Here is a 27,468-nt window from a genome sequence, read left to right as displayed (position 1 = left end):
GACGTCCCATCACAGAAATAATGGCATGGCAATAATGACGGTTCTCTTCCACCTCCAGCTTGTCCACACTTTGCATTCCGAGCAGATGACGCACACGTTCATGGAGTGTGTGCTGGCAGCTGAGCCTCAGACCTCACCTGGCAACAAGGAATTCTGATTTTCTGATTGGTCGCTAATTCCAGACAGCTATATGAGCGCACAGTAGTAATTTACAGGATATTTCTAGGAGTTTCTGTGCGGTGAAGCTAATCATTTCTCTGCGTGAGGACTTGTTGAAATGCGTGTGTCTCACTCTTAATGTCCTGCAGCCGCATCACTTAAGAGGAATTCAAGAGGCAACGTTACGCTAAAAACAAAGTGATTTACGCTGGCTCGCCGGTGCAACCGGAATAAAATAAAATAAATAATAAAATACCGGAATATACGGTATTCTCTGCTTTGGTAGTTTAACAGTGTAAGTATAGTAAATATTAGGTCTAACAAGGCACTACATTCAGCATAATTCAGGTGTCTATTTAAGGTACAGGTGTTCGTTTACCTTTCAATGTTTCTAGTTTTGGTCAAATGTTCTTACGTCTTATTAGTGCAACATTTACTCCAGTGAGTTGTTACATTAAGAAGCGGTGAAGACCAAAAGCATCACCCTCAGTTTATCTCTACACTGTGACTCCACCTGGCTCAAAGTCCTGCAGGAGCTCAGCTCCTAAATGACACATCGTCGACAGTTTCACCCACGTCGACACGTCAACGCCCCCTCACTTCTTGTCGCTCACGGAGCAGTCCACAGCTATGATGTTCTGTATTTCCGATATTTTCACCTCCTCCTCTGGGATCTCCACCTCTATCGGGATCTTCAGCTCCTCCGGGATCTTCTCTGCCGAGGAGCTGCGGCTGGACAGTTTGTCCAGGTTGTCCTCCATCTCGAAGAGGCGCTCGGCAACGCAGTGGGCGGTGAGGCGGGCCTCTGGGTCATGGTCCCAGCATTCTTTGATGGTGGCGCAGATCACAGCCACACCCTGAAGACAAGAGGAAGAGAGCGCAGACGTGAAACTGTGACTTCACATCGAGATATGCATTATATTTAAAATGACACTCGTTCAAGCAGCATGGAAATGATCAGTACCTGACAGCCAGCAGAGAGTTAAGCACAAAAGAGCAGAGACATCAAGAGAAAGACTTTAAGGAATCTAATGTATTTAGTGTTTTATTGCTTTAGAAGTAGCTCCAGTGACAGTGAGTCTGTCTGACCTGATGCCTGAGCCAGCTATCGGGGATCTCAGGTCTCCCTCTGTCTCTCAGCACGTTGTCCTTCATGCTCTCCACACAGGGGTGCTCTCGCACTTTGGAGCCGAAGGCCGGTTCGTAGTCCTTCACCTCTGCAAAACACAGCACACCACACACACGCATCAGGCTGGATGGCAGATTCTCATCTGAGCTGCGACAGAAGAAACATCATGGTTGGCGTCATGCTGCGGCAGGATTTGTTCACATTTCATGGGTGATAAAAATCACACACAAAATGTGAATGAAAAGGTAAAAAAAACAACAAGTGTCAGAGGAAGATGGAGTGCAGCAGGTGGCCTGTGGAGTTAATGTGATTAGAAAGTGTAACATCATCCTGGTATGAGGTCATTTCAGCCCAAAACCACTGAGCTGTTATTTCCACCCAAGCTGTCAGCTTCGTACGTTGGCACCAATAACGCTGACAGCAGGAAATAAAAGGTCTTTTATGATGAAAGGCTTCCAAAAATCAACAAAAAATCAGCTTCTGCTAACGGACAATTAGCCAAACCTCAAACCGTGGGACACCAAACATCACCGATCTGTTGTTTCATGTTAAAAAAAACTAGCTGAGAAAAGAAAATCATCACTTTGAAAGCATGAAAAATGAAAAACAAAAGTTCCGGGATTGGGTCCAGACCTCATGAAACCGAACTCACAACAGCTGCAGCCTGTCTCCATCACGAGAGGGAAGGGTCTCACAGGGAAGTGTTACACCAGTCGCTGCAAAGCCATCCGTGTTTATCCACAAATATCCCAACTAAAATTCTCTTTTTACACCATGTGATTTTAAAGAATTACTGTTTTTTATCTTTCAGAAACATCCTCAGCCTGAGGTACACGTGTTCCAGAGGCTGGTATGCTGTTAGCCTTTTTGTCACAGCAGTTAGCATGCGCCTTATTCCTCAGCCCTGATTGATGACTTCTTTAAAGAGCACCAGTAGTCCCTGCATACCCACTGAATATATATAAGCAAACATGATCGTATACTGTCATTTTCTTGAACATTTGCTAGTTTTACTTACTTTATTTTTGAACATGGGAGCAAATAACTGTCCAAAAATCTAAATTTTGTACGCCAACTCTGCTGGTTATCAATGAAATAAATGCTGCTTATTCCCATAGTTTGGTTTCAAAACAAGCAAAAGTCGACCAACCAATGGAAATAAAGTCAAATATTATACTAGCTCTAACCCAGCTAAGCATGCTCAAAGAAGAGTACTGGATTATACCTCCGAACCTGCTGTAAATGGTGTGATTACATTCTCAAACATCCTATAATCTATAATCTGCCTTAGATCATCATGATGGAATCTGGGATAAGGTTTGATATAAGCCAGGCCCCCTGTGTGTCTTTGCTGCTGTGCCCTCAAACGCAGGAAGTGTGGAGGTTGGAGCAGAACCTCCAGACAGGAAGCTGGAGGCCTGGAATCGGGACTATGTGCAGAAAAGCTGACTCTACAGGCCCACACTTCCTGTTTTGACATGTGGAACTTCCCTCGTTTTTTTTTTTTTTTTTAGTATTTTAAAACAGGACCCAGTCTGGCTTGGCCCATTCCCCTACAGGTTATTTCTGCCAAGTGCTGGAACTGTCCACAGCTCTCTGCTGCTTCGATCTTCTGCTGAGGAGCTGGTATAAATACCACACGTTTTCCAGCTGAAACACAAAGCGCCAGCCGAGCGGCCCCGAAATGAGAGAACAGAAATAAAACGAGTGGAGCTTTTTTTTTTAAAAACATCAAGACATCTCTGTGGAAAAGGTCTCATTTTATGCTCCATTACTGATTTGGCTTGTATACACTTGTCCTCACGTTTCTGTGAATGAGACACAGGGGCCGTCTGTGCACTCTATGCGAGGTGTGGCCTCTCTTTCTCTGGACATTTGAAAGTTATGAGAAGAATTTCATCCGTGGTTTGAGAACAGATTTCACAAGAGACTGCAACCAGAGCCTCAGTCTCACTTTCCCCTCGCCGTCTGGGGCCCACACTTAAAACCCTGGTATATTCAATCTAAGGGGCGGAAAGCGGTTTACGACAGTTTCCTCTTCAGATTATCTGTCTGAAACCTTTTTAACCTGGACACTAGCAGAAAGCCCTGTGGCTGGCTGCGCTGTCTGGGATCCGCTCGCTTCAGACAGCTCCATGTTTGGCATTTCAGCCGACTCTGGAGGCCGATTTCATCCTGATGCAAAACAAACTGCATCATAAGAAATGGATCTGCGTGAACTGTAATGAAACTGTTTCTAAATGGGTCTAATCGCTGGAGAAAGTTGTGGGCTACATTCCTGTGGCAGGTTTGTGGTCAGCACATCAGGGAGCTGTGAAAGTTAAACGTCAGAACTGCTAGTGGAGCTTTGAAAAGTTGGTGTAAGGAAGGGTGGGGATCCTGCAAGCAGGCAGGTTGAGTAAGAGGAATTCATGTGCAGGCCCGAAAAAGTGTTGATGCTAAGTTATGAATGCTTTTAGGCTTTCGCAATGTTGGACTATGTTTGGATAAATACTGTAGTTACACCTGCAAACGTGTTCTCATTGATTTCGCTTTGTTACATACTCCATGAGAAGAACACACAATAGTTCTCGGACACGTTGTTCTGTCCAGACGATGCGTCGAGAACAAGCTGCCAGACCTCCCAAACCAGCACTCCGAAAAGAAAGTGACGTCAAGTATGTCAGTGTCATGTAGCCACTAGGACAACAGTTTTGTACAGCTCAGCTTCACCTGACTCCTAACGCAAATCTAACAGGGAGCTGCCCTACCAACGAGGTGACATTCAGAACTTCTTCTCTGATGCCAGAAGGTTTCAGTCTGTAGTTTAGACGTACTCGACTTATTCTGTACTGATATTCCATAGTTGCTAGTTCGTCATCTAAACACAACATGGTTTAAAGGTAGGGTGGGAGATTTTGAAAACTCAGTGAGAGTCAGCCAGATTTTGAAAGTAAACACACGCCCCTTTCTCTCGGAGCTCACCCCGAAGCCACGCCTCCCAACCACATGGACGCGCATTACCTGAAGACGAGCTGCGGTCTGTGACTTCGGCCATCATGCACGTACCTCTCTGGTGCACGCAGAGCAGGAAGAGAGTGACAACCAGCCAATACTCCGCGCAGGGTCCACCCGGAGGATTGGCTGATGTTTTTAGTGTTTTATAGCTTCCACAGATGATTCATATTCTTCGTTTTAATGCGAAACTGCCAAACTAATTGGTTGCGATCGGATTGTAAAGAGAAGTTACACTAATTTAACAAAAAGAGCATCAGAATGAAATCGCCTACCCGACCTTTAAACATTATAAACTTCATCAACAAGAGGTTAAATCACTGTTTTAGCAAGGTTTGTTTTAACATAATTTTGCTAACAAGCTCATTCCTATGTGTAAGTATGGAGCTCACATGACCTACCAGGTAGTTAGCCTAGCTTTGGATGCAGATTAAAAAGGAAAACCTAGCTTGTATACAAGCAATGATGTAAAAAAAAAAATCACAGAGTGGTTTTAAGTATGAGCTGCAAGTTGAATACAATGTCATTACAGCAACTGTGTATGGACAGAACTACATAAAGTAACTCTTTAAACCAAGAGCTCCCACATGCTCATTCAGGAGTCCTGTGCAGACAGAAGCCTAAACTAAACTAGCTTTCATGCTAACTTAAACTAAGCTAAGATTTTGGGAACTTTTCTCTGTGTAAAAATGAATGTTTTCCTCAACATGTTTATCAGGAATTCCTCCTACTCCCCCTCTTCTTCACGCTTTGCCTCTGCAGGGTATAACCATCAAGCCCTCGCCAGCTGTTGCCAGTGGCTGTTTCCCTTCATGGACCACAAGGCTTTTGCTTGGCACAGTGCGAACTCTTCGTCCCGCTCCATTTACAGTGCATAACCCTGAGCTCAGACAGAACATGCAGGCGCTGCCGCACCCTGCAGGCTAATTCAGGATATGTAAATAAAATGCTCAGAGACACACAGGGAATGTACTATAAGTGACCACAACAACAACGCCAGCGCAGGGTAGTATTTTCATGCACTATTCTGTGCCCTGTTGTTAGGGCAGACACACACACAAAAGCCCAGACTGAGACACTGAAACAGGGCTAGATAATGCTGTCTGCCTTTGTCTCTAGGTAGCCCTCTTTCTAAAATAGACGCACAAACACACACATGCTGGAATGTGTCTGTCTCATTCTAAATGTCTCAGACTGTCTAAAAAAGTCCACAATAAGCAGAGAGAACGAGGTGGACCAGAGAGTCTGCCTCTCTACCCCTCTGCAGCTTAGAGTGTCTGGTCGAGGGACCTCAGAACTGCCTTCCTGCTCCTTGCAGATGATTTGTTTTTATCCATCAGCCCAACAAAATTAACATTATCGTGCGTGTCTTGATGATCCTCCTCATTAGGACGTGTTGAAGTGCACTCTTGTAGACGGTTGGTGGCACTTGTGAGAGGCTAGACCTTGAATCTAGCCTTAAAGGGGTCACAAAGGAGACGCAAGAAATAACATGTGGGGGTCAAGATTTTGTCCCGACACCCACGTTTGCACGAATTGATCAAACAGGCCTATAAGTATTCCAAAGACAAAAGCTATGCAGAAACAAAAAGAACCATTTTGGAAAAAGTATCAGCAAACCCTGAAAGTCCTGTTCCTATTTTTGTAGACACCAACACTGCACACACACACACACACACACACACAGGCAGCTCAAACAGGTACAGTATCCACTCCAGCTCCCTGATTTCCTGCCCAAAGAAGGGCAACAGCAGAGTTCAGATCGTCTCCCTCACACATCAGACATTCTTCAGATTCCTGCTGCAGACCTGGAGCTGAGGTCGAGGTGCAGTCCGACATAAGACCATCAGCCCTTATGCGCTGACACACAAACCCTCATTCTACTGCATAACAGGAAGACTAAACCAAGTGTCTGCATTATGTAGGTCACACACACGACGCAGACGTACAGTAGCCGGCTACACACTGTATGCAGACGTAGTTTGTGTGAGTTTATAGACTTTGAACTGGTTTAAACCGCACTGCATCTGAATACCACTTAGATCATCAAAACATAACTAGAGACACTTAACAAACAGATCATGCTTGCTGCCAGTAAAGCTGAATTCTTCCATTAAATAGAGCAGCTGACGGAGTTCACAGAGCTGTATGCTAAATGTTGACCAAGCTAAACCCTTAAAACCCTGTTTAAAAGCAGTGATTTGACAATGTTCAGTATCTAAGTAAGAAATGTCTTTCATTATGTGACTAAAAAACATCCAGTGTACATGCTGACATCAGTACCGCCCAGCGACTCTCCTGCTGAGCGTGTCGTTGTTGCCTCTTGCTGTGTTTTGTCACCGGGAAGTGGTCCCAGTAGTCAACCCTTAACCTTAGCAGATTTGTTCTGAGTGTGAGCGTGTGTGTGTTGCATGACTTCACACTGTGCTTCCCACATAAAGATAATTACCCAGTCTGTGTGTGTGTGCGTGTGCACTGACCTCCGATAGCTTCACATCTCGACGTCATCTCCCACAGCACCAGGGCCATGGAGTAGATATCGGTCTGTTTGAAGGACTCAATGTTCTCCAGATTCAGCCGGGCCTCCAGCACCTCTGGGGCCATGTAACGTGCCGTGCCAACCTGAAGAACACAAGAGGGAATGATAGTGGGAGCTGTTTCAATGAGACAAATAAATAATTAAAATTCAAATTAATGACACACCCACACACTACATAAACCTTCTCCCTTATTATTAGCTTCCTTTCAAGTGTTGGGTTCAGTGACAGCACCTGCTGGCTACATTTATATCTCGATGAGATATTTGATAAGATAAAGAAGATGGTGACATGTTTCCTTTTCCACTTATTTAACTGTGATCAAATTACACACAACACTGCACTGTTTTCACTGCAGGCTGAATGCCCAACAGGTGCTACCCTAAGACAGATCAGGTTTAAACTCAAGACAAGAACAGCGTGTTGAAAATAAAGTCCTTAACCGGCTGACAAATCTACAGTATAATTAAGAGCATGCTCAATTTTTATTAGTTTTGGTTACACTAGAAATTATGCATTGTATAAATTGAAACTGTGTCTGTGTCATTTCCAGTTATGATTCACTGCACACTTCTACCCAAGTCACCTCTCTGATCTTTCACTGGAAACATACCAACAGGAAGCCTAGTGATATATATATATATATAAAAAGAAAAATGTCTCCACAGCTACGAGTAAAACCGCTGATGGTTTGCAACATTTGTGTTTGAATCAGTATTAATTTGCATAAATGTGCCTACCATCAGCACTACAGAGCACTGGGAACATGGCAGGAAGGAAAGTCAAACACTGAAAATGTCACTGTGCATTATTTTACTCAAGAACGTTCTGTTTATAATGACTGAAAGACATAACTGGCTTATTATATGACACTGTGATGCTTACTGTACCCCACCAAAGACGCCAGGAAACTCCCTAACTTTACCACTTTGTTAATACCCCTAATGAGAACTTTGGTTTTGTTTTCATTGCATACCCTTTAAATCTATCACCAGTTCCTTTGTGGTTTAATGCACAAATCTGAAGAAGCTAACTATGCAAAACTATTGCAGAAATAATGTCTACTGTTGCCTGCAGAAGACATGAAAGCTGGGGCTGCACAGACACACAGAGCGGATAATTACAAATCAGCTTCCAACTGTGAGTGACAGCCAGAGTCTGGACTAACAAGCCTGATCAGGTGCATGTGTGCAGGATTTATTTGTCACAACTAAACAAGTTTGTTAACACCAACTGCCACTGCTGCATTTCCTGTCAATGAATCCTACATTAAAAAAAAAGAGAGAACCACGTTGGGTGCCGGCAGAATAAGGGAGCAGACTGGAAATGATTTGAGAGTTGCCTTCAGGATCTTGCATGTCACAACAAAGCCTTTACCTTTCCCTCTATGCCTGATTGCCTGTCTGTCTTTGTCAGATATCTTCAGTCGGCAAACAAAGACGTATCCCATCAAAACACGCTCGAGAATGAAGGACTTAGATAGAGGGAGGCAAAACAAACACAGCCAGCTCATACCTCACCGAAAACAAACAAACCAGAGCTGTTGTAATGCCGGGCTTTGACAGCAAAAAGAGAGAGTCACCATAAGAGCAGATAATAGGCTCTCTACAGCTTGTAGCAACATATTTAACAACTGACACAAGTACTACTGTTAGGCAAGACTGAAGCAGGGGTGGAGTCACAAATCAGGTATAAACGGTACATTGTGACACAAAATGCGGTCTGACCTGTCCACTGTTGGCGAGGTCATCCACTGACAAACTGCTGTCCAGACAGAGTCCCAGACCGAAGTCGCACACGCAGCACGTCAGGTCGTTCTTCACCAGGATGTTGGAGCTCTTCAGGTCCCGGTGGACTATGGGCACCTTTGGGCAGAGGTTGGAGGGTCCAATGTCAATCAATACATAACTTTAGAACATTATTGTATATTGTGGCTAGCATAGATTTTTAGTCCCACCTTCGGCCGTCCACAGGGGAGGCGGTCACTATGGAGGTGGGCGACACCGCGGGCCAGAGAGCTGCTCAACACCTGCAGCTCCTCCCAGCTGATCACATTACGAGTCAGGTACTCCTGGGGAGGCGGGCAGCACAGGGATGATTAGCTTGTGTGCAGCATTGCGGATATCAGATCCACTCACGGTGGTCTCACCTGTAGGTTTCCCCTCAGGTGGAAAGCTGTGATGAGCCAGTACTGCTTCTCCACCTTCCTCTCCTCAGCGGTCAGGAAGTGGAGGACGTTCTCATGCCGGAGGTCTGTATTGGAGAAGATGTCCTTCTCGTTTTTCCAGGAAGCGTACTCCTCATAAGGGAAGATCTTCACAGCCACAGTTTCGTACTGATCTGCAGTGGTCTGCTTTAGTTTAGCCTTGTACACCTGTGCAAAGCGACCCTTCCCCACCTGGGACACAATCCAAAAGACAGTGTATTTATGACATTTGTGCTGCACAACACAAACAAGAACCGCTTCTGTTTACACATACCAGCATATCCAGCTCTATGGGCAGTGGCTCCGTGTTGTGGTTTAGGTTGTTGGCGTGTGTGGAGCTGCTGTCGGACCTATCATCATCCATCATAATGGCACAGGCGTCACTGCAGCCCAGCCCACCGCCAATGGGCTTCCGCTTCTTAATGCTGCTCTCCCATTCTTGGCTGAGCTGGCGTTGCCGATACGCTCTGTACCAGTAGAACATCCCGACGATGACGATCCCCATCACCACCAGGGGCAGCAGGCTCACCAGAATCACAGACAACAGAGGATCGTCCGGAGTCGGATCCACAACTGGGATAAAAACACACACAGGGGAAGAAATCAACACACTGTATGACACACCAGAACTGCATTTAGCTGCTAGCGGGTCATAAAATTCCCCCTTTTCAAAGAGCTGCACTGCTTGTGACATTGAGAGTGACTTTGAACTTTGAGTCATAAGAGTCGGCTATGAGTAAGTAATAAATGTTAGCATGTGCTGCTGATTGTGTTGAATGCTGCTGAAAATGAGTCACGATTGTTTGCTGTCACGTCTACAGTCTACACTCGTACAACGCGGACTCTCTCTGATAGCACGTTGTATACATAAGCATGTTTAGTGTCGTGATGAATTGTGTCAAAGTGTTGAACCGGTGTTGTGCAGCTTCACAGCCCTCTGTGTTGCTGTAACCAGTGTCCAAGCCCTGCAGCACTGTGACGCACCGTGGCGACGCACAGCGAGCTGACAGTGGTCTGCTCAGAACATCCCGTAAACGTTACACAATGAGTTAAAAAATAAGAACTACCTGTTGATTTGACACATTTTAAGACAGAAGCCGCGGGCCATATAAAGTCCGCCGGCCGGACTTTGCACACTTTACACGCTACGACGCACCGGAGTGACGCCTTTTGACATCCAGTCTCTTTGGCAGGGGGAGGGAGAGAAAGAGAGAGAGAGAAAGAGAGGAAAACAAATGAGCATGCAAATGTAATTTATCGCGGCCGAAAAACTTATCGAGCCCATTTAAAGTGCAATTAATTGTTTTATTGTTTATCGCGACAGGCCTATGCCGGTATGAAGGTAAAGTGGGCAGATGTAGATGTAGAGACTGGGTTCTGCTGAAGGAGCGATCTAGATAATCTTAAAAGTTACTGCATCATTTCAGTCCAGTTAAAACACAACTGAGACAAATTACAGGAGTGTTACAATAATATTAAAATATGATTTGGCAAATCGTCTGCAGAAAGAAGCATCAGTCCACCATTAATAAGCAGATGAATAGGGAAGGCAGTGGTGTGTAAAGGTGGATCTTTGGAGGACACACAGACTCATGAGTGTGTCTGAGTGCTGCATGCAGTAGCAGCAGCAGCAGCGGTGCGCTGCAGTTTCCTCTCACTGCTCATACAGTAACAGTCCAACACAAGCAAGACCACCACAGGGAAGCCTTTCTCTGAGACTGTGCTATGAAAACACCACGCCATGGCCTATTCCACAGAGTGCTGTGAAACTTGTACTTTCCATCCTAACAATGAGCATAAAATGTATTTATATATGTATATGAGTCTGTATCTTGGGCTGGACGCTGCCAACAAAGCAGTGATCAGCCTTTATAGCTCTAAACTCCATCCTACTCTGACGTTGCCTGCTAGTCCAGTCAGAACAGCAGCCAACCCTCAGAGCTGTAGCGGCGGGAGGAGAACAGTCGAGAGCCTGTCTGCCTCGGCTTGGCCTGGGCGGCCGGCCTGGTCTGCCTCGGCTGGGCACCTTTTCAAAGAGTGTCTCACTCGGTGCCTCAGGGGAGCATTACCCTCCTGAATGAAGCTGCCACATTGGCAGGCAGGAGATCCATGGACTGACCATTAAAGACGTCGCACCACCCTGCATTGATTTTTGCAATAAGACTTTTCCATTTGCATGAATTACTGAGCTCTGTGGAGGTCGGGAGTAAAATGTATTCATAGAGTAAGCAACAGGAAGTCAATCTCAATGCTGACAACGAAGGAAACCAATCAAAAATGCATTCATAACAAACAGACACTGTATCACTGGATCAGCCTTACAGTAGCCAGAGAGAAGAAGTGGAGACATAAGACCTCACAGCAAGAAATATGTTGGCAATGTTATATTTGCTATATTTAGTAATGATTGGTTTAGAAGTGTGATTGGTGTACCTTTCTAGGACTATTTGACCGTTCAATATTTATTATGTTTTCCCTTAAAACCTTTCCTTTGTTAGCTCCAATTTGTGTTTCAAAGCAATGGAGGGATACAGGAATGAGACCTAAAACACAAAAAAGCACTTTAGCACAAAACGATAATACATTTCTACATGTCTTAGAAAAGATGGCTGCCAACAAGTAACTAAACTGGACTATAAATGTCATCAGAGCATTTGTACTGTCACAGCGGGAAGATGACGTTAACTTGATTGTGACGTTGTAGTCATGTGACCATGCTATAGCTTATAAACAACACATGTAAGTAACTTAAGGCCAACACAGCTTTACAGTTTGAAGGATTAAAAGGTTGAAAACATTTAAAATGAAGCAGCTAGCTCTGTTACTGTAGCCTCATATTTAGATAATGGAATTTAGCTGGAGCTATAGCAGCCATGTTTTATGTTAACAGTTGAGGAGCAGCTCTATTTTTTCACAATGTTGTCGTGCCGACACTTGATCTAACCTTTGTGAACTACTGTGCCCCTAATAAGCCTCATTATCTGTCTGAGTGGCATGCGTTAAACTGTCTGATTCACACGCCTTTCACTTGCTTTGTCTTCCAATAGGAATAACCTACGAATGAACAGTATCTTCATTTTGTGGTCGTGTGGCATTAAGTGTGTGTCTGTGTGAGAGAGAAAGCACAAAGCTGTAAATCTTTTGGAGATAGCTTCAGGCAAAACCACAGATGCAATGAATCAAAAATACTGAGTACAGTTACATCACTTTTTAAAAAAGATTTTAGACAACTTCAAAAAGTCCAGCAGTAACACTGAGTGCAAAATAAGCCTGCCAGACAGTCTGACACTTCGACTCAAATTCCATGTGTCTGTACATGTGTGCATGCTTTGAGGGCTTTAAGATTGCTTCGAGGTTTTGAGGGTTTTACGTTTATTTCCGAGCTGTCTTGCTGCCATGATTGGAGTGTGTAAGTGTGTATTTGAGGTAGAAACACAGCCAATCAGACGCTGCCAAGACAAACTGGTAATAGGACTCATGTTGCCTTTTCCAATCAGGATGCCAGAGTGTTCTCATTCACTCCTCAAAGAGGTTTGACACATCATTCAGACTAGTAGTGGGATCCTCACCTCCGGCTTGCAATTGCTCACATCATTAGTGTGTGTGTGTGTGTGTGTGTGTGTGTGTGTGTGTGTGTGTGTGTGTGTGTGTTCAGACCATGCCATCTCTGACTCAGAACTCTTAATGCTGTAACCAATAGTTAATTACTTCGGTTGTCAAAGCATTTTGTTACAAGTTGGATATTAAAGAGGAACTATTTTCCTCGGAAAACGGCAGAGCCAGACGTGATTTCATGTTAGAAGCAGGTGATGGGTGGATACACGGCAGCCATTATAAATACAGAGGAGCCTGAAGCACACTTCCAAAAGACCTACAGAGAGCCAGCTCCTCTACTGTGCTAACAAAGAAGGATTTAAACATCAGTGTTCATGCTGGCTTAATCAGAAAATCTACATTCAAAGTCCCGGTTCTTTGCCCTTCACAGTCAAAATCAAAGCTGTGTATCAATTAAATTTAACGTTTTTTTAAATGTAAATGTGCTGGCTCTCCGTTTCCTCTGTTCCTGCAGCATAATAGTGATATAGAGACGATTGAGAGTAGGATGAAGTAATGTTTACAAAGTGATAGCTTTACGATGACGTCTAGACATAAAACCAGTGAACTATTAGCACCATGACTCACCTTAGAAAACTTTGATATCTAAAAAACAGCAAAGAGGGGCTTGAACTGGCAATAACAGAGAAGTGCTCGGTTAAACAATTGTCCAGAAACTTACAATTGTATGCTGTAACCCTGCAGTAGATGCTTGAAAACACTGAGGTGAGGACCTCATTGGTGTTGAGTTGTGATGGATGCTGATGATTTGAGCCCACGGCCCATAAGTAGCCCACTTATTTAATAAGAAGCTGCCCCATTAAGCCCCCGACTCATGAAATGCAACGTGATGCTACCAGAATTCATCACATACATACATCCCGTGGATACATATCTTGAGAATGAGGTCAGAAAATACACTCTCTCTACTGTGATTGGACAGCTATGTCTTGCCATCACTACTATGTTTCAGGATTTATTTTTTTTTGGTAATACAAACCTACAACATGCACATTCCTGTCTGTGATGACATAGTTATTGTTAAAGGTTTTAAAAAAAATCATAGTTATATAACAAAATCCAGTCCTGCTGCAGTTTGAAACCGTCTGAATGTATATAAATAACCTGCCTTTATCCAGCCTGGTATCATATTATGGTGAAGCATGGAGGAATCCAGCCACAGGGAGGCTAGTAACACTGGCTAAAAGTAAATATCACACTCACTATTTACTTGTTATGGTAACAGCCCTGCCTTTACAGCTCAGCCTGTTTCATAAACATGGCTCGGGTCTCTCAGGCTTACCCATCCCCTCCTTCCAACACCTCTCTCTCCCTCTGCGCCTCCTCCTTCTTCTGCTTCCTCATCACATCTCTATATTCTCCATCCTGCTAACCACACTTCTGTCTTTGTGACCTTCTCCTCTTCCTCCTTCTTATCCATCCAACAGTTGGCCTGCTTGAGTCATTTCTCTATAAAGCTGTTTGCAGACTGACTGATGTACTCACTGATGACAAGCCAAGATTCCACAGTTAAGGAGGAACTGTAAAAATATGAATATAAGAGCGCATCTTGGAACATGTACAGACGCAGTGTTATACAACTCCTTATAGCAGAGGGTATTCTTGATATTTTCCTCTTTTCTTATTTTTATCTCTCGCTCTTCCTCCTCACCATAAAAATGACCCCCCCCCCCCCCACTGGATTAAATTTTTTTTTTTTTAAATCTCCACTTTATTATGACACGAGGAAACCTGCAATGACAAAAAGAACCAACAACAAAATGACGAGGAAAAAGACTTGAACGAAGAAGTAAAGACGGCAGAAACATCAGAAATGAATGAGCTCTTCCCACAGTCTGCCTCCAAACATGTGAAACCGACTTTCACAAGAGCACAGCTGTAAATGCAGCACTAAAACAAATAGCATGTTACTATGACAAGGCGGTACTACAACTACCTCCCTTCCCACTGAAGCTCTAAAACACATGTGTAACAGATACAAACTGAAAGGCGGCGTTCATCTGCGCTGAATAATTTTTACAAGGTCTTAATTAGAAACAACTGCCGTGTCAGAGAGGTCCAGGTCCCTCTGAGTGTGACAGATCATCCCTGACCAGCTTTTATGCTCTTGGCTCCGTACACGATGAGTATTCAAAATTATGTGGTTAAGAGTTTAAAATGCGTCATTTGGGTTTTCTCCTCACTAAGATGGATGAAACAGAATCAAAGCAGGATTAAAAAACTCTGCTCAAACCTAATCAAAGTGTCCAAACTGACTCAGAACCACAGAAGAGCACAGAGTTCTTCAAAACAGTGCTCTTGCATGAGAGTGTCCTAGTTTCGTTGACACACCCATACACCTGGACCAGCATTAGATGTGTTGATAGCAACACATCTAATAGCACAACTGCCGTAGCTCAACACAGCCGAGGTGCAGACTCTGGGGCTGAGACATCAGTTCCCACCGCAGCCTCTGGGTAACTGGCTCTATGTTGAAATGTCCTGCTTTACAGCAGAAATAAACATGTTTACAGCCAGGCAGAAATGACAGAGTTTTTATGGAAGGTAACCCCGGATTTATACCGGACGTCTGTCTCACAACATCAATTTACACCAGGAGCTTTTCAGAAGGGTAGCGTTGTGTAGCGCTGCCTCCTCACTCTCATGAGATTCACAAAGTCACGTAGTAATCTGCCTGTTTATCTGATGGTTAATGTCCTCTCTACATGTGTCAGGCGGGGCTGCAGAGCAGTTACTGAAAACTCAGTTTACTCCCTCAATACACAGGGCAGCTCCTCAAAAAATCCACCAGAAACTCTTTTATTCTGGTGCTTGACTTCCTGTCTGCTCGATGTAGTGCAAATAGACGCCTCTTGGGCGCGACACATCTCCAAAATAGAACTGCCGCGTATCACTGGAGCAGCGCGCAGCAACGCTTCTGGGACGCTTCTAAAACGCGCTGCTACGCGGCCGGTGTAAATACTCTCATTGACTATAATGGAAGCGTTTCACAGCGCTCGATGCTGCGCTGCAGTTACGCTACGCTTTCGCGTCCGGTGTAAATCCGGGGTTATTCTTCACAATACAAAAAAAATACTAATCAGTCAGTGGCTCCAGCCAATGAGATCAACAAATCATATAACTCAGAGTGCATGGAAGAGGAAACAGGCTGCTTTGAAAGCTAACAAGTAGCAGTTAGCATGCCAGGAAACTGGCTGAATACCCTGCTCTGTTGATACTAATGCTCCATTATGTTTCCATTATGTTGCATCTGGAAATAAGGTTTATGTGAGGAAGCACAGACATGAGCCTAAAAACCGAAACAACAAGCTCAAAGAGGCCAAAATAAAGCCCTTTACAGGTATGCAGCATTATTCTCAGGGGCTCGGGTCTACAATTGTGCTATCTTTCGACACACAACACAGCACACACATCTTCCTGTCTGATTAAGTCACATAGCCGTCAATCAAAACCAACAAGCTGGATCTGTGTTTACTGGGGTGCTGTCACAATGTTCACTCCCTCACTGTGACATTTTTAACACATGTTTGAAACACACTGGCTCTCACACATGAGAATCCACAACTGTGCCTCTCAAGCAACAAACCACATGCACAAACACCATCGCAGGCACGTCACAAGAATGTAACGCAGGGGAAGAACAATGCAAGGCATTTGCAGAGGAATAAGCCGTGGCAGTGGCCCAACAAACAAACAAGGACTTCCTGCTGCATGCGTCCTCAATGGGAGGAAGGAACCACAACCCTTACCCTCTGGGGTCTCAGTGTGTGTGTGTGTGTGTGTGTGTTTCAGTGCGAGATGAGCACAGAAATAGATTAGGATTTATACTAACTACTGTCCATCCTTGATAGAACTACTAAACTACTAAAAGAACACACACTTCCTTCAGAATTCCAACTTGTTTACTAAATAAAAACAGCATGCAGTTCATGTACATGTATATTTAAATAATAGCTAATTTACTGCCCACATAATTGCTGTTTTTAGCTGAGGTTGCACTCAATTACCAACAGAAATCCAACAAATTATGGTTGAACATGGATCCTTTGTTGGATCCTTTACTGTGGAACTCATCACCACATGATAAGCTACAGCAGATAATTATAAAACATGATGTAGAGTGTTAGCAAATGTATGAAAAAAAGAGCTTATGGCTGCAACTACTTGTTTTGTTTTTACAGTATGTGGATTTCCATGCAAATATAGAGCACATTTTGCCTTAGTAAATGTTTGTATTAACTCATAATATAAACATTACAGGCATTATCCAGAAAGCAACCACTAATAACTCACATGAGGCTGTTGGCTGCAATTAAACCACTGCGAAAGGACAGAGTGCAGCAAGACTACACTGAATGAATGAATGCCAGTCAAACCCAACACAACATGGATATTAGAGCATTTTGTTTCTGTATGTGATACTATGTTGTTATCCGCTCAGACAGTATTTTAATAAGGATCGCATTACCAAGCAATGTTATTACATTAGCAGTGAACCATGATGAGAACAGGTTTACTGATATATTCTAGAACAGACACTGTGATAGGAAGAGAATAAACATATTGCACAATAACAGCTGAGCTCTTGCAGAGTGTACCTTAACTGTCCTCCACCACAGAGGTGTTCTGTGTCTACGGGGCCTGTTCACCATGTGCTGGAGATGTTTCTGATTTGAGTTAAACACAGACAGGAAACCATATGTCTGAGCTCTCCAGTGTGGCTGGCCTACACAACCACACACATGCACATTCACACAGGCCGAGACAGAGACCCAGTTTTTCTTCTCCGTGCTGTGAGAGGCACACAGCGACCACACTGAGGATTCCCCAAGCGCTATTTACGTGTGATGCGAACACTGCGCTTCCACTTCCTGTTTGTGATGACGATGCATTCTCTAGGCATTCCATGAGCTTGTAGTGACCATAATGAGACCACAGAAAACACACACCCACAACTTTCTGAACTTTGTAAACAGCTCTGAATGTCAAAATGCACCGAGAATTTCCTTGTCAGTGGTTGAAGGGAAAGTCAGAGAAGGAGGAGGTGGAGGTACGTGGGCAGAGGACTCTACAGAGGGCTCTACAGAGGTGTAATGATTTAACATGTTAACAGAGTGACTGAGTTTCTATATAGGGCACCTTGGAGTTGAGCATCCTCGATGAAGCATGCTGGTTTTATGTACTTACTTGGGGGAAATGTCAGCTCTTCATTACACTCCTCTGATGAACAGGAGCAAAAATAGGCCATCCCAGTGGTGGCATTCTTCTCCTTCATGACACACTTGGTGCTGTTGTAGTCATCCAACATGATGCCATACAGAGGGATTGATGGATCATGGCAGAGGGTTTCAATGGAAGAGTCATTTTTCCTCCTGAGGACCAGAGCAGAGACACAATATATAAACAGCATGTACTCCACCAGCTGTGCTGCAGCTTATGGGTAAAGGCAGTTTCTGCTCTCAGGTACCCACCAGATAGCAACACAGAACTCGGTGGAGTTAGCGCAGATAGATGAACGATCACAGCTAGATGCGCAGGTCCCTGTGCCGCTGCAGGAAGAGGGCATCACATCACAGAACCTACAAAGTTTGTTGCCTTGATATATCGTGATTCCATCTGCAGGACAGAAAAACACAGCAGTGTCAATCAGGCTGCACGCTTGCTGTGGAGATTCATGGGCATTCCTGACCCTTGCTTTACAATTAGCCAATGATACAAGTTTATACATCTGCAGAAAATCTATTAAAAACATTCATTTCGAGTAACAATATGAAAATCAAAAGGATAGTGTGTGTCCAATTTGATTTTGATATTTAATGTTTTGCTTTGAGTTGTGTGATCCAGAAGTCTGTCTCTGTGTGGACTGTGGACAGCTTACTGTTCACTGCAATAAGTGATCACAGGGTCAAGTTGTAGGAATAATCCATTAGCTAACACCTTGCAACTCATTTTTTTAACAAAAGAAAAGAGCTGTGTGAGCAGGGCAAAAGAGAAAACCACCCGCAGGGCCTGCTGACACCTCATGCAGTAGTCTAGTCATTTCCATTTGCGTCTGCAAATCCAGTGTGTATTTAGCAGGTGGCTAACATAAACTAGCCTGCTGTTCCTGCCTAATAAGGCCAATTTGCTGTTAATCTAGGACTTCTAAATGCTTTTCATTTACTACACCTCAGTGGTCCGATGATGACGATGAAAGAGAAAACAATGACATGCTTTGTGCAAGTGAGGAGGCAGAGTAAATAAGTGCCCATATATTGATCACAGGCTCCACTTCTGTGGTGTCTTTTACATTATGAATCTGACTTTCTCAGCATCGCTGGACACTGATCTGCTGCAGTGTGGGTAGAAATCTCAGCTCGCCTGTTTTAAACTCTTTCATTAAATCGACGTGCAGTTCCAGCAAGTATCGATAAACACACAAAATCAACACACAGAGGCATCTAGGTCACACATATCATGACCTCCATATAATTAAATATCAAAATTCAAATTTGACCCTGTATCATTTTTAATATTCTGTTTCATGAAGTGCAAACAATTGCTTACAACCCCCTCTTATGTGGAGATGCATTTCCTGTTTTGGGCTTTATCCGTTACTCAGGAAAATATCTTGATCTTTAGCTGCTAGAGTTGCTAACTGTGTTTGTATCCTGTTTGGTGCAGAGCAGGCAAAATGTAGCAGCTGTTTGCTTTGGCTAGAAATCAGCAGTAAAGATGAATCAAACCTGAGGGATATAAAACCAAAACATGAAGCTAAAAGACACCAAAATGCTAACTCACATTATAATACAAGTACATGAGATACTGTAACTACACACTGTTAAACACACAGTAAACTGAAGCCACATGAAAGTAACACCTGTCTGATTCTAATCAGGTTGGGACCACAAACAACCATCAAAAAAAGATGGCCACTACCAGGTCAACACCCCCCACCTCAGAGCTGGATTTTGTGTCTCTGTCACCCACCTCAAATGTGCTAATTGAGGCCAAAGCTAAACAGAAAGAGGCCACGGCTGAATCAATAGCTAGACTGTACCAATGTAAGATCAAGAGACTATAAATACATAAACCCAAACTTCACAGCATCGTGCCTGTGAGGTGTGCATAGCCAAGTACGAGCGATGCAGTAAACAGGTTTGTCTCTTTGAAGGGAATCTTCAGAAGACTCACAGAATCTTTGTGTTGCATGGTCTGTTGATTTTCTGAAAATAGGAGATAAACGGACAAATCATAATAGTATGATAAATGATTCACAGGTTTCCAAAGAACATGGCCTGTTGCTGGGTTAATTTTATACACATGGCACAGACATAGAAGTGATAATGACTCCACATGACTTTATTTGTCATGCACTGAATGTGTGTTTCATCTTCCTGCTTTAGAAATAGCCATTTCTGTCTTCAGAAGGTTCCTTCTGTATAAAAAAACAAGCTGGATGAGTGAGAATCTTCATCATCAACCGTTTCTGAAACAACCCGGTTTCGGATGCTGTGATTGGAAGGCAGAGCCTGCGGTGCAGAGGGTCGCGTGCTGCCTGGGCTGGCGGTGTAATCAGTCATGTCATTCTCCTTTGCATGACTCGAGCTGCCTACGCCCCTCTGATCTCTTTCTGCTCCGTGACCTGTTCAGACCTGTCTCCCAGACTCTGAACCCCCCCGCCCCCCCTACTTGACTGCTGGTCTAAAACACCTCTAAATTCACAGAGATTACACCTACTAAAGCTTTATTTTGCAGTGCAGGAAAGAAAGGAAAGTTTTTTCGATGTGGCTTTTTGAGCTCAAATAATCACGGGTGAAATAGAAGCTCTGTGTATAGCATGCAGGTGTTGTGGTGCATAAGGGTGGGTCTAGACTTTAGAGTCAGTAAACCCTCCTGCTGGGAGGTCTGAGTTTAAACCTCCTTGTCGCCAACAGTCTGCCCTGGTTCAGCTTCACTTAGCATCCTGAATTCCTCGCAGCTCTGCACCATGTAGATCAGCTTTCCCCCCATTTTATTACAAGCCTACTTAAGGTGGCAGTCTGCAGCTTTTATTTGCAATTTGCATGTTAAATGTACTGGGAAAGGATTCATAACCCTGTGGCCTAAGAAGGAGTCAAACTCTCAAAAATATTGAAGGTAAATAATCAGGTAGGTGTAGTTGGATGAGTTTAAATCCACATTCCTGGATGGCAGCTATCACCACTATGGACCGGTGACAGACAGAGCTGACATTTAAATCAGAAATACCACAAAAGGTTACAAACTTCTTCTACTCAAGCCACTTGAACATTTAATACCTTAAGTGCAAAAGTAATCGGACACTTCAGCTACTGAACACTCCTGAGTTAAAGCATAAAATAGCTCAGGTCAACGTTAATTAAAAACAGTTCAGGGAGCATTTACTCTGTGCTTGATTTGTCAGTCAACGTGAGGTGCTAACGATGAGCACAGAAAATAGATAAATAGAAGAAGCAGATGTTGTAGCTGGATGTCAAAGTAATGTGCATAAATCTACATCAGACCTGGGCAAAGCACGGCCCGCGGGCCACACCCGGCCCGCTTGCGTCTTCAATGCGGCCCGCGGACACAATATTAAACAAAGGCAGCAAAAGTCAGCTGTTGAGCACAGCGTTACAGGTAACATCTTTCCAACCCTCCTTGTCTCTTCAGCGCTGCTGTACTGCATAATAATCCCATCTACTCTCTGGAGAGACATGGTCGCGCTGTGTACACTTTAAAAATGCTGCGCGACTATGCTGAAATGTACGGTAAAGCACAGAAACTCCACAGTGCATTCAGATGTTACCGCGGTGCTGCAGCCGACATATTTCATCGTCATCTGCTCTAAAAAAGCTCAGATCTTGCCCGACTTTCAGAACTCTGGGATTTGCTACTTTAACTTTTACTTTAACTCTGATGGTTTTCTTCTGTACAAATATCTTTACATCATCTGTGCTGCTCTGCACTGTGGGTGTGTTTCAACATACAACCAGCACACACTAGACATGATGAAAATGTAACAGGAGCATATTCATAAAGGTAGATACTGTTTCAGTGGTCCCCAATTTATTATATTATTTATGAAAAAATGTGTCCCTTTGCTTTTCTTATGGAAGTCTATGTGGCCCTCGCAAAAAAATAATTGCCCACCCCTGATCTACATGGAGGAAACCAAACTAAAGGATGCTTCAAAAAAGACCTCCGGGGTATCATGTACATCTGTGCAGTTACTACTCACCTTGTGTTTGGCACAACACACCAGAATGATTAGAATATGCCCCGTCAGCTTGTGCATGAATCTGTGATTGTGAAGCATGAATGAAGCGGCTGATCGTAATCATCAAATGCAAACTTGACAAAAGAGTTCTGTCTGGACAAATGTTCTGTGCTGCTATTGACTGATCTTTCAACCCCAAGTCTCCAGTAAAAACATTTTCTGATGATTACCCAGACATCTCTGGACTAAAGAGACTCCCAAGGAAAAAGGGGACATCTGATAGAACAGCCACTTCACCGTGATAAAAGGGGCCCCTCGCTTAGAAAACAACAACAACAGCCCTCACACTTCAGAAATCCAAGACACAGACAAAACAACTGCAGTCTGTGCTATCGTAAAATCAAATGACACGACGGATCGTCTGCAGGGCCGAACTTTGAAACGCGACCAGACCAGAGGAGGACTACAGGCATGGATTCTCATTAGCCTCCCCACATGTCATCAAACTCCAGCGACTCTGCTTTAAGACCTCAGCTTCCCTGCTGCAGTGTGTCTTTACATGGGTGGGTGTGTGTGTGTGTGTGTGTGACACCGGATCATAGTCCGCATAGGCCGGGTTATTCATTTAACAGGAAGCACAGTTAATATATTTTCAAGACACATTCCGTCACACAGAGTTGAGTTTGGGGCAGAGAGCATGAAATAGCAGAGCGCTAACACCCACACAACCTCAGAGACAAATAAAAGCTGCTGATTTAGAGTCACAGAAACAACATCAATTGGAGTGAGTAACAGAGTTTCAGTTACACTCTGAGCTCAAGCCTTCATGGAGTTGATTAATCTTGTTTTATTACCCCTCAATGCTGATTACACATTAAGACCTCATTAACCATTTTGCAGTGAAGGATGTGCTCAGCCTGACTGTTTATTTAACACACACTCATTTACAGGCGTTTAGCACTTCTGCCTTTTAAAGACCGTTCCACATGCATATGCTAGAGCTGGATTCAGAATGTTTGTGCTCAACCAGGAGTATTTTAACCCTATGGGGTACGTTTGAGCTTCCCAATGCAAATAGTTAGTCAAAGTATCTAAATAAATAGCATAAAATAACAAAGAACTTAAATTAATGGCTAGTGCAAGCTATTTAGAAAACCTAAGGATGGATTAGAGGCTAACTTAAAGTCATAAAAAGCTACATGTGTTAGCTAAATGTAATAGATATGCATTTTACACAGTGAGCTAAAAGTAACAGATAAGCTTGAAGTAGCCCCACGAGATCAATATGTGTATTAGCTGCTAAATGTTCAAGGGATATTTATACCCCGTTCACACTGGGGGAAAAATCTGGCTAAAGCAGGATTCGGGCCTATCCAGATGTTTTTTTTCTGGGTGTGAACACCTCGAATCCGGCAGTATCCAGTTTGATTTCAATCCGGCTAGATCCACCCACGAGAGGTGGATCTAGCCTCAAATGTGGCTCAGGTGTGAACGCAAATGTGGCTAGCGACATGCTACTTCCGGTTAGCGATGTGCTACTTCTGGTTCACGGGGCACGACACGGGATAAAAAAAACGCACGACGCATGCGCACACGCGGTCCTACAGCGGCCTGAACAGACTCTGTATATTATGAGGCGCCACCTAGTGGTTTGGGGGACAGCAAACACGCTGGATGAAGCCGGATTGAGTGCGGACACAAGTGTGTGCTAGCCAGATTTGAAAATAGGTCTGAATGCATCCAGCTTAAAGGCTGTCTGGGCTCAATCCTACTCTAGCTGGAATGACTTTCTCAAGTGTGAACGGGGCCTTAAGTCACCAAAACAATAAGCTAATGACAAAAGTCAACATCATATGCTAAGTGTAGCTTATGACTTGGCTTCTTACTTTTATTATTATTTTTACGTTAAATGGTTTTAAAGAGTTAATCTAAGCCAACATAATGCTAAGGGTTAAAGATGCCAACATAATGCTAAACTATTTCAGCAGGCAGAACCAGTTCAGTAAGCTACAGGGTTACTATGCATTGAAGGTCTGTGCTGTTATGTGGTCATTGTTCCAGCTGCTGGAGTGCTTCAAAAGCGTCCTTTTTTTTATTAGCGCTGCAATAGTTCCTGCTGCGAGTCTATGTGTAGGAATTATAGCATGAAAACACTAGTGACCTCAGTGCGCCACAGCAGAGTGGAGGAGAACCTGTCATTAACTGTACTCTTAAAGGCTCCTGAAGGGGCAGTAATTGAAATGTGAGATCTCTTTGTGCTTCTGTTACTGTACGAACGGGACCCATGCTGCTGTGACCGGCTTCCAACCAACAGTCAGACCAATGAATAACCCTGTTAAATACCAGCTCGTTAATGCCCGGGGAAAGTTAAGACAAGAGGCTGGAGGAAAGATGATAATGACTGCCTCCTGACAGTATGTGATTGTATGTGTAGTGTTTTGTCACAGGATGTCGACAGGACTGAACCACCTGTGATTTGGCCCAAGCACTCAGCCTGAAGCCTCATAAGCTTCTCATAAGAATCAGGTAGCTGCCTTAAAAGAAAAGCGAACATAGCGAACATACTCAACAAACTAAACCCACGTTACTACTTAGCGTGGCTTATCTCATTGGGTTTTAGTGTCTGATTACCACTTGTAAATTCAACAATGGCACTTCCTCTTCCATGACGTCTTAGATCCAGCCCATTAAAATCATAAAAATATCTACATCCCCATCACATCTGGTGTCCTTTAAAGTGTAAATAACAACAAACCCATATATGGAAACATAAAAGCAAAAACTCCTCTGGAGCTACACCTAGATACCTCCCCCTATGCTTCTCTTTCCCCTCCCGTTTTCCCCCCTCTCAGGACGTGAGCGCACAGTGGACGGGAGGACAGGCAGGAAACCTGACTGTAGTTTATCACCCGCATACAGGAAAGGCTGCAGCTATCTGCTCAAATGTGAATGGAAAAAAGTGGACAATCTGTACACCGGGCAAACATCTGAGAGGTCTGTGTCACCGAGAACCCTGTCCTCCCATGGAGGGATTTTTCACATGTAATATTTGTTAATTTGTATTTCTTCTCATTGCATTACTAGAAGAAAGATAAAATGTGGTTTCAGTTATTAGTTGGAAGATTTCATTACGTTGCCAGGCCTGTCAATCAAACCGGATCCAACCGCAACCACAGCAAAGCTCTTGAAATGAACGACTTTCTTGAGCAATGCAGCTGTGCAGCTCCGCTCCTCTTTTCGGTCACCTGTCACTGAAATAAGCAGAGACAACTGGCAAGAGACTGCTCGGGGCTACATAACTGCCCCAGCAGGCAGCTCGGCTCTCCCCCTCTGCTCCTGAAAGTTATCCTCCCACCTCTTTAATCCACCTCTCACTCCAACTCCTAATCTTTTCATTCCTCCCCATCTTTATCCCCCTCTCTTTTAACTGTCTGTTTCCCTCCATCAGCGAAGCAAATCGAGAGCAGAAGGTTGCTAATATGGTAAAAAAAAAAAATCAAAGGGAGACACTTTAAACAGGATGAAGTGGGTGACCCTTTCTCTTCTACTTTGTGCAGTGAAGTCAGTGTAAACACAGTGGGAGCCTTGCAGGGCCCCCCTACACAAACTGAACTGCCACTTCTGAATTAATGTTACACAGTATGTGTCCTCACATCACGTACATAACTGGCGAAGTTCAATTCTATTCTCTTGACTGACACCTACAAAACAGTCTTGGCTAAGCAAAAGAATCAGGATATGGTGGAACGCACAGCAGCCTCTGCCCTGACATGATGAAGATTCCCTGGAAAGGAAGGAAGTTGGAACCTTCCTGCCGCAACCCCGTGACCGGATGGTTTATTGACATCAAATGAAAGCAAACAAAAAAGGAAAAGATAAAAACAACAGAGTCCGGCCCTGCTGTTTAGATAACCGCAGATGTCAAGCCGCTCCAGCAGGGAGAGTGGCGATCAGCACCCCGAGGTGCACTGGAGCATTTAGAATAACAGGGAACCTGGGGGGGGGGGGCAGACATGTGTGCGTCTTCTTGTGCACAGGTTGTGTGTCTATTTGTGACACATAATGCGGCAGGACCACACAGTCCTTTGGTATGTGGGATTTCCAGGTTCAAAATAGGCTCCTTCGAAGGAGGAGGGCAGAAACACACAGTGGAGAGAAGGAGATGAAGACAGCATAGGATTTTTTTTTTTATGTACATCAACTTTCCTTTCTCTCAGTATTGTGTGAGTCTATAACCACCTGAAAGCTTGCGCAGGGGAGTTTTTGTGGTTAACTTAAAAGGGAGTTAGCGTATGACATATGGAAAGAGCTGAGGTTCAGTTAACACATGGGAGGGAAGGTAAGCACAGCTGCAATGAAATGAACTGATCATACAAAAAAATGTCGATATAACATGTAGAAGAGGAAAGAGGAAGTCATGTTTTAAATCCAAATCATGATCAAATCTGCACAAGTGTGAAACAGGAACTTATCAATAAAATGACACTTCAACAAATATATCTTGTGAAAGTGACACTTTCATTTGATCATTCAATGTGATGATTTGGAGCCTCATAAGAAAAAAAAAACCTTCCTTATGCATAACATTAAAGAATCTCTGCATCTGTCAAGCTTCACAAACTCATTTTAAATCCAGTCCAGAATGAGCCAGCCCACACTGAGACTCTGGTGGAACAGACCTTTAAAGATCATAACAAAAACCAGGAGGTACAGGGACACACGAAGCTCAACAAAAAGCATCAACATCACAGATTTTATAAACATAAATGCTGCTTCTAGAGTTTTATAACACCCTGAAAACTGGCAATATTTGGATGGTTTCTGACTTTGAAGTTGTGTAATCTGAGAGTCAACACAGCAGCAGGCAGCATAACTGAGGCAGTGTATCAGCCCGCTGTATGAGTCACCTGTTGCGCCAAGCTGTTCTCTGCTCTCTCCAGAGAGCCATGCGCAACCAAACTTTCCCAGACCCAGACCCAGACCCAGTCCAACTGCAGCGGCCCAAGTTCGGCTTAAACACAGCGAGGCTGACACTAAGGAAGCAGCGCAGCAAGCGTGTGGAGGTGAACAGGCAGAAAGTGTCTTAAAGTTTAGGATAATGAGTGAGTTACTCACGGGCAGACCCGGGTTCCAGCTGCGCAGACACGAAGCGGACAGATAAATATCCCCATAGAAATAAAGAGCAGCACCAGCCCTCCATGTTTCTGTGTCCTCCGCACTCCGATTCTCATTCACATAAAAAAAAAACACACACAAAGTCCAGCGGAGGGTGAGTCCGGCTGTGTCTGCTGCGCGCTCCGCTCCGCTCCGCTCAGCAGCTGGAGAGTCACTGCTGAACCATCAATACACACACTGGCTGTACACACACACACACACACACACACACACACACACACACACACACACACACACCGCGCTCTGACAGGAAACTGGCGGAGGAGGGAGGACTGCTGCTCCCTCCCTCCCTCCCTCACTGAGGGTGTGTGTAGCTGTCTAACCAAATACTGGAAATCGGAATGGTAAACAGCTCTTTACGCATTTACATAAGCTCCGTGAAAGGTTGCCAGCCAGTTTCTGGAACACCACAGTACCTCTACACATCTGCAGAGCCTCCACACCGACAGCTCCA

The 27,468-nt window shown here is 44.1% G+C and overlaps 1 protein-coding gene across 1 annotated transcript; it reads right to left on the bottom strand.

Annotated features, from left to right (window-relative positions):
* Nucleotides 1–272: 272 nt before the first annotated feature.
* tgfbr2b (transforming growth factor beta receptor 2b) lies at nucleotides 273–27,171 on the bottom strand. The gene is made up of 10 exons (XM_028425516.1): nucleotides 26,955–27,171; nucleotides 18,112–18,256; nucleotides 17,828–18,012; nucleotides 9,300–9,598; nucleotides 8,969–9,217; nucleotides 8,777–8,890; nucleotides 8,547–8,684; nucleotides 6,763–6,904; nucleotides 1,249–1,376; nucleotides 273–1,016 (listed from the first exon to the last, which is right to left on the bottom strand). Exons 1-10 carry the CDS (start codon nucleotides 27,037–27,039, stop codon nucleotides 756–758), a joined length of 1,746 nt encoding a protein of 581 aa, XP_028281317.1. The 5' UTR covers nucleotides 27,040–27,171; the 3' UTR covers nucleotides 273–755.
* Between the last annotated feature and the right edge of the window lie 297 nt (nucleotides 27,172–27,468).

This window comes from Parambassis ranga, chromosome 16 (assembly GCF_900634625.1).
Source record: "Parambassis ranga chromosome 16, fParRan2.1, whole genome shotgun sequence".
NCBI classification, from domain to species: Eukaryota; Metazoa; Chordata; class Actinopteri; family Ambassidae; genus Parambassis; species Parambassis ranga.
The sequence above is the reverse complement of the archived record's forward strand: the minus strand, read 5'-3'. Positions and strand labels throughout refer to the sequence as shown.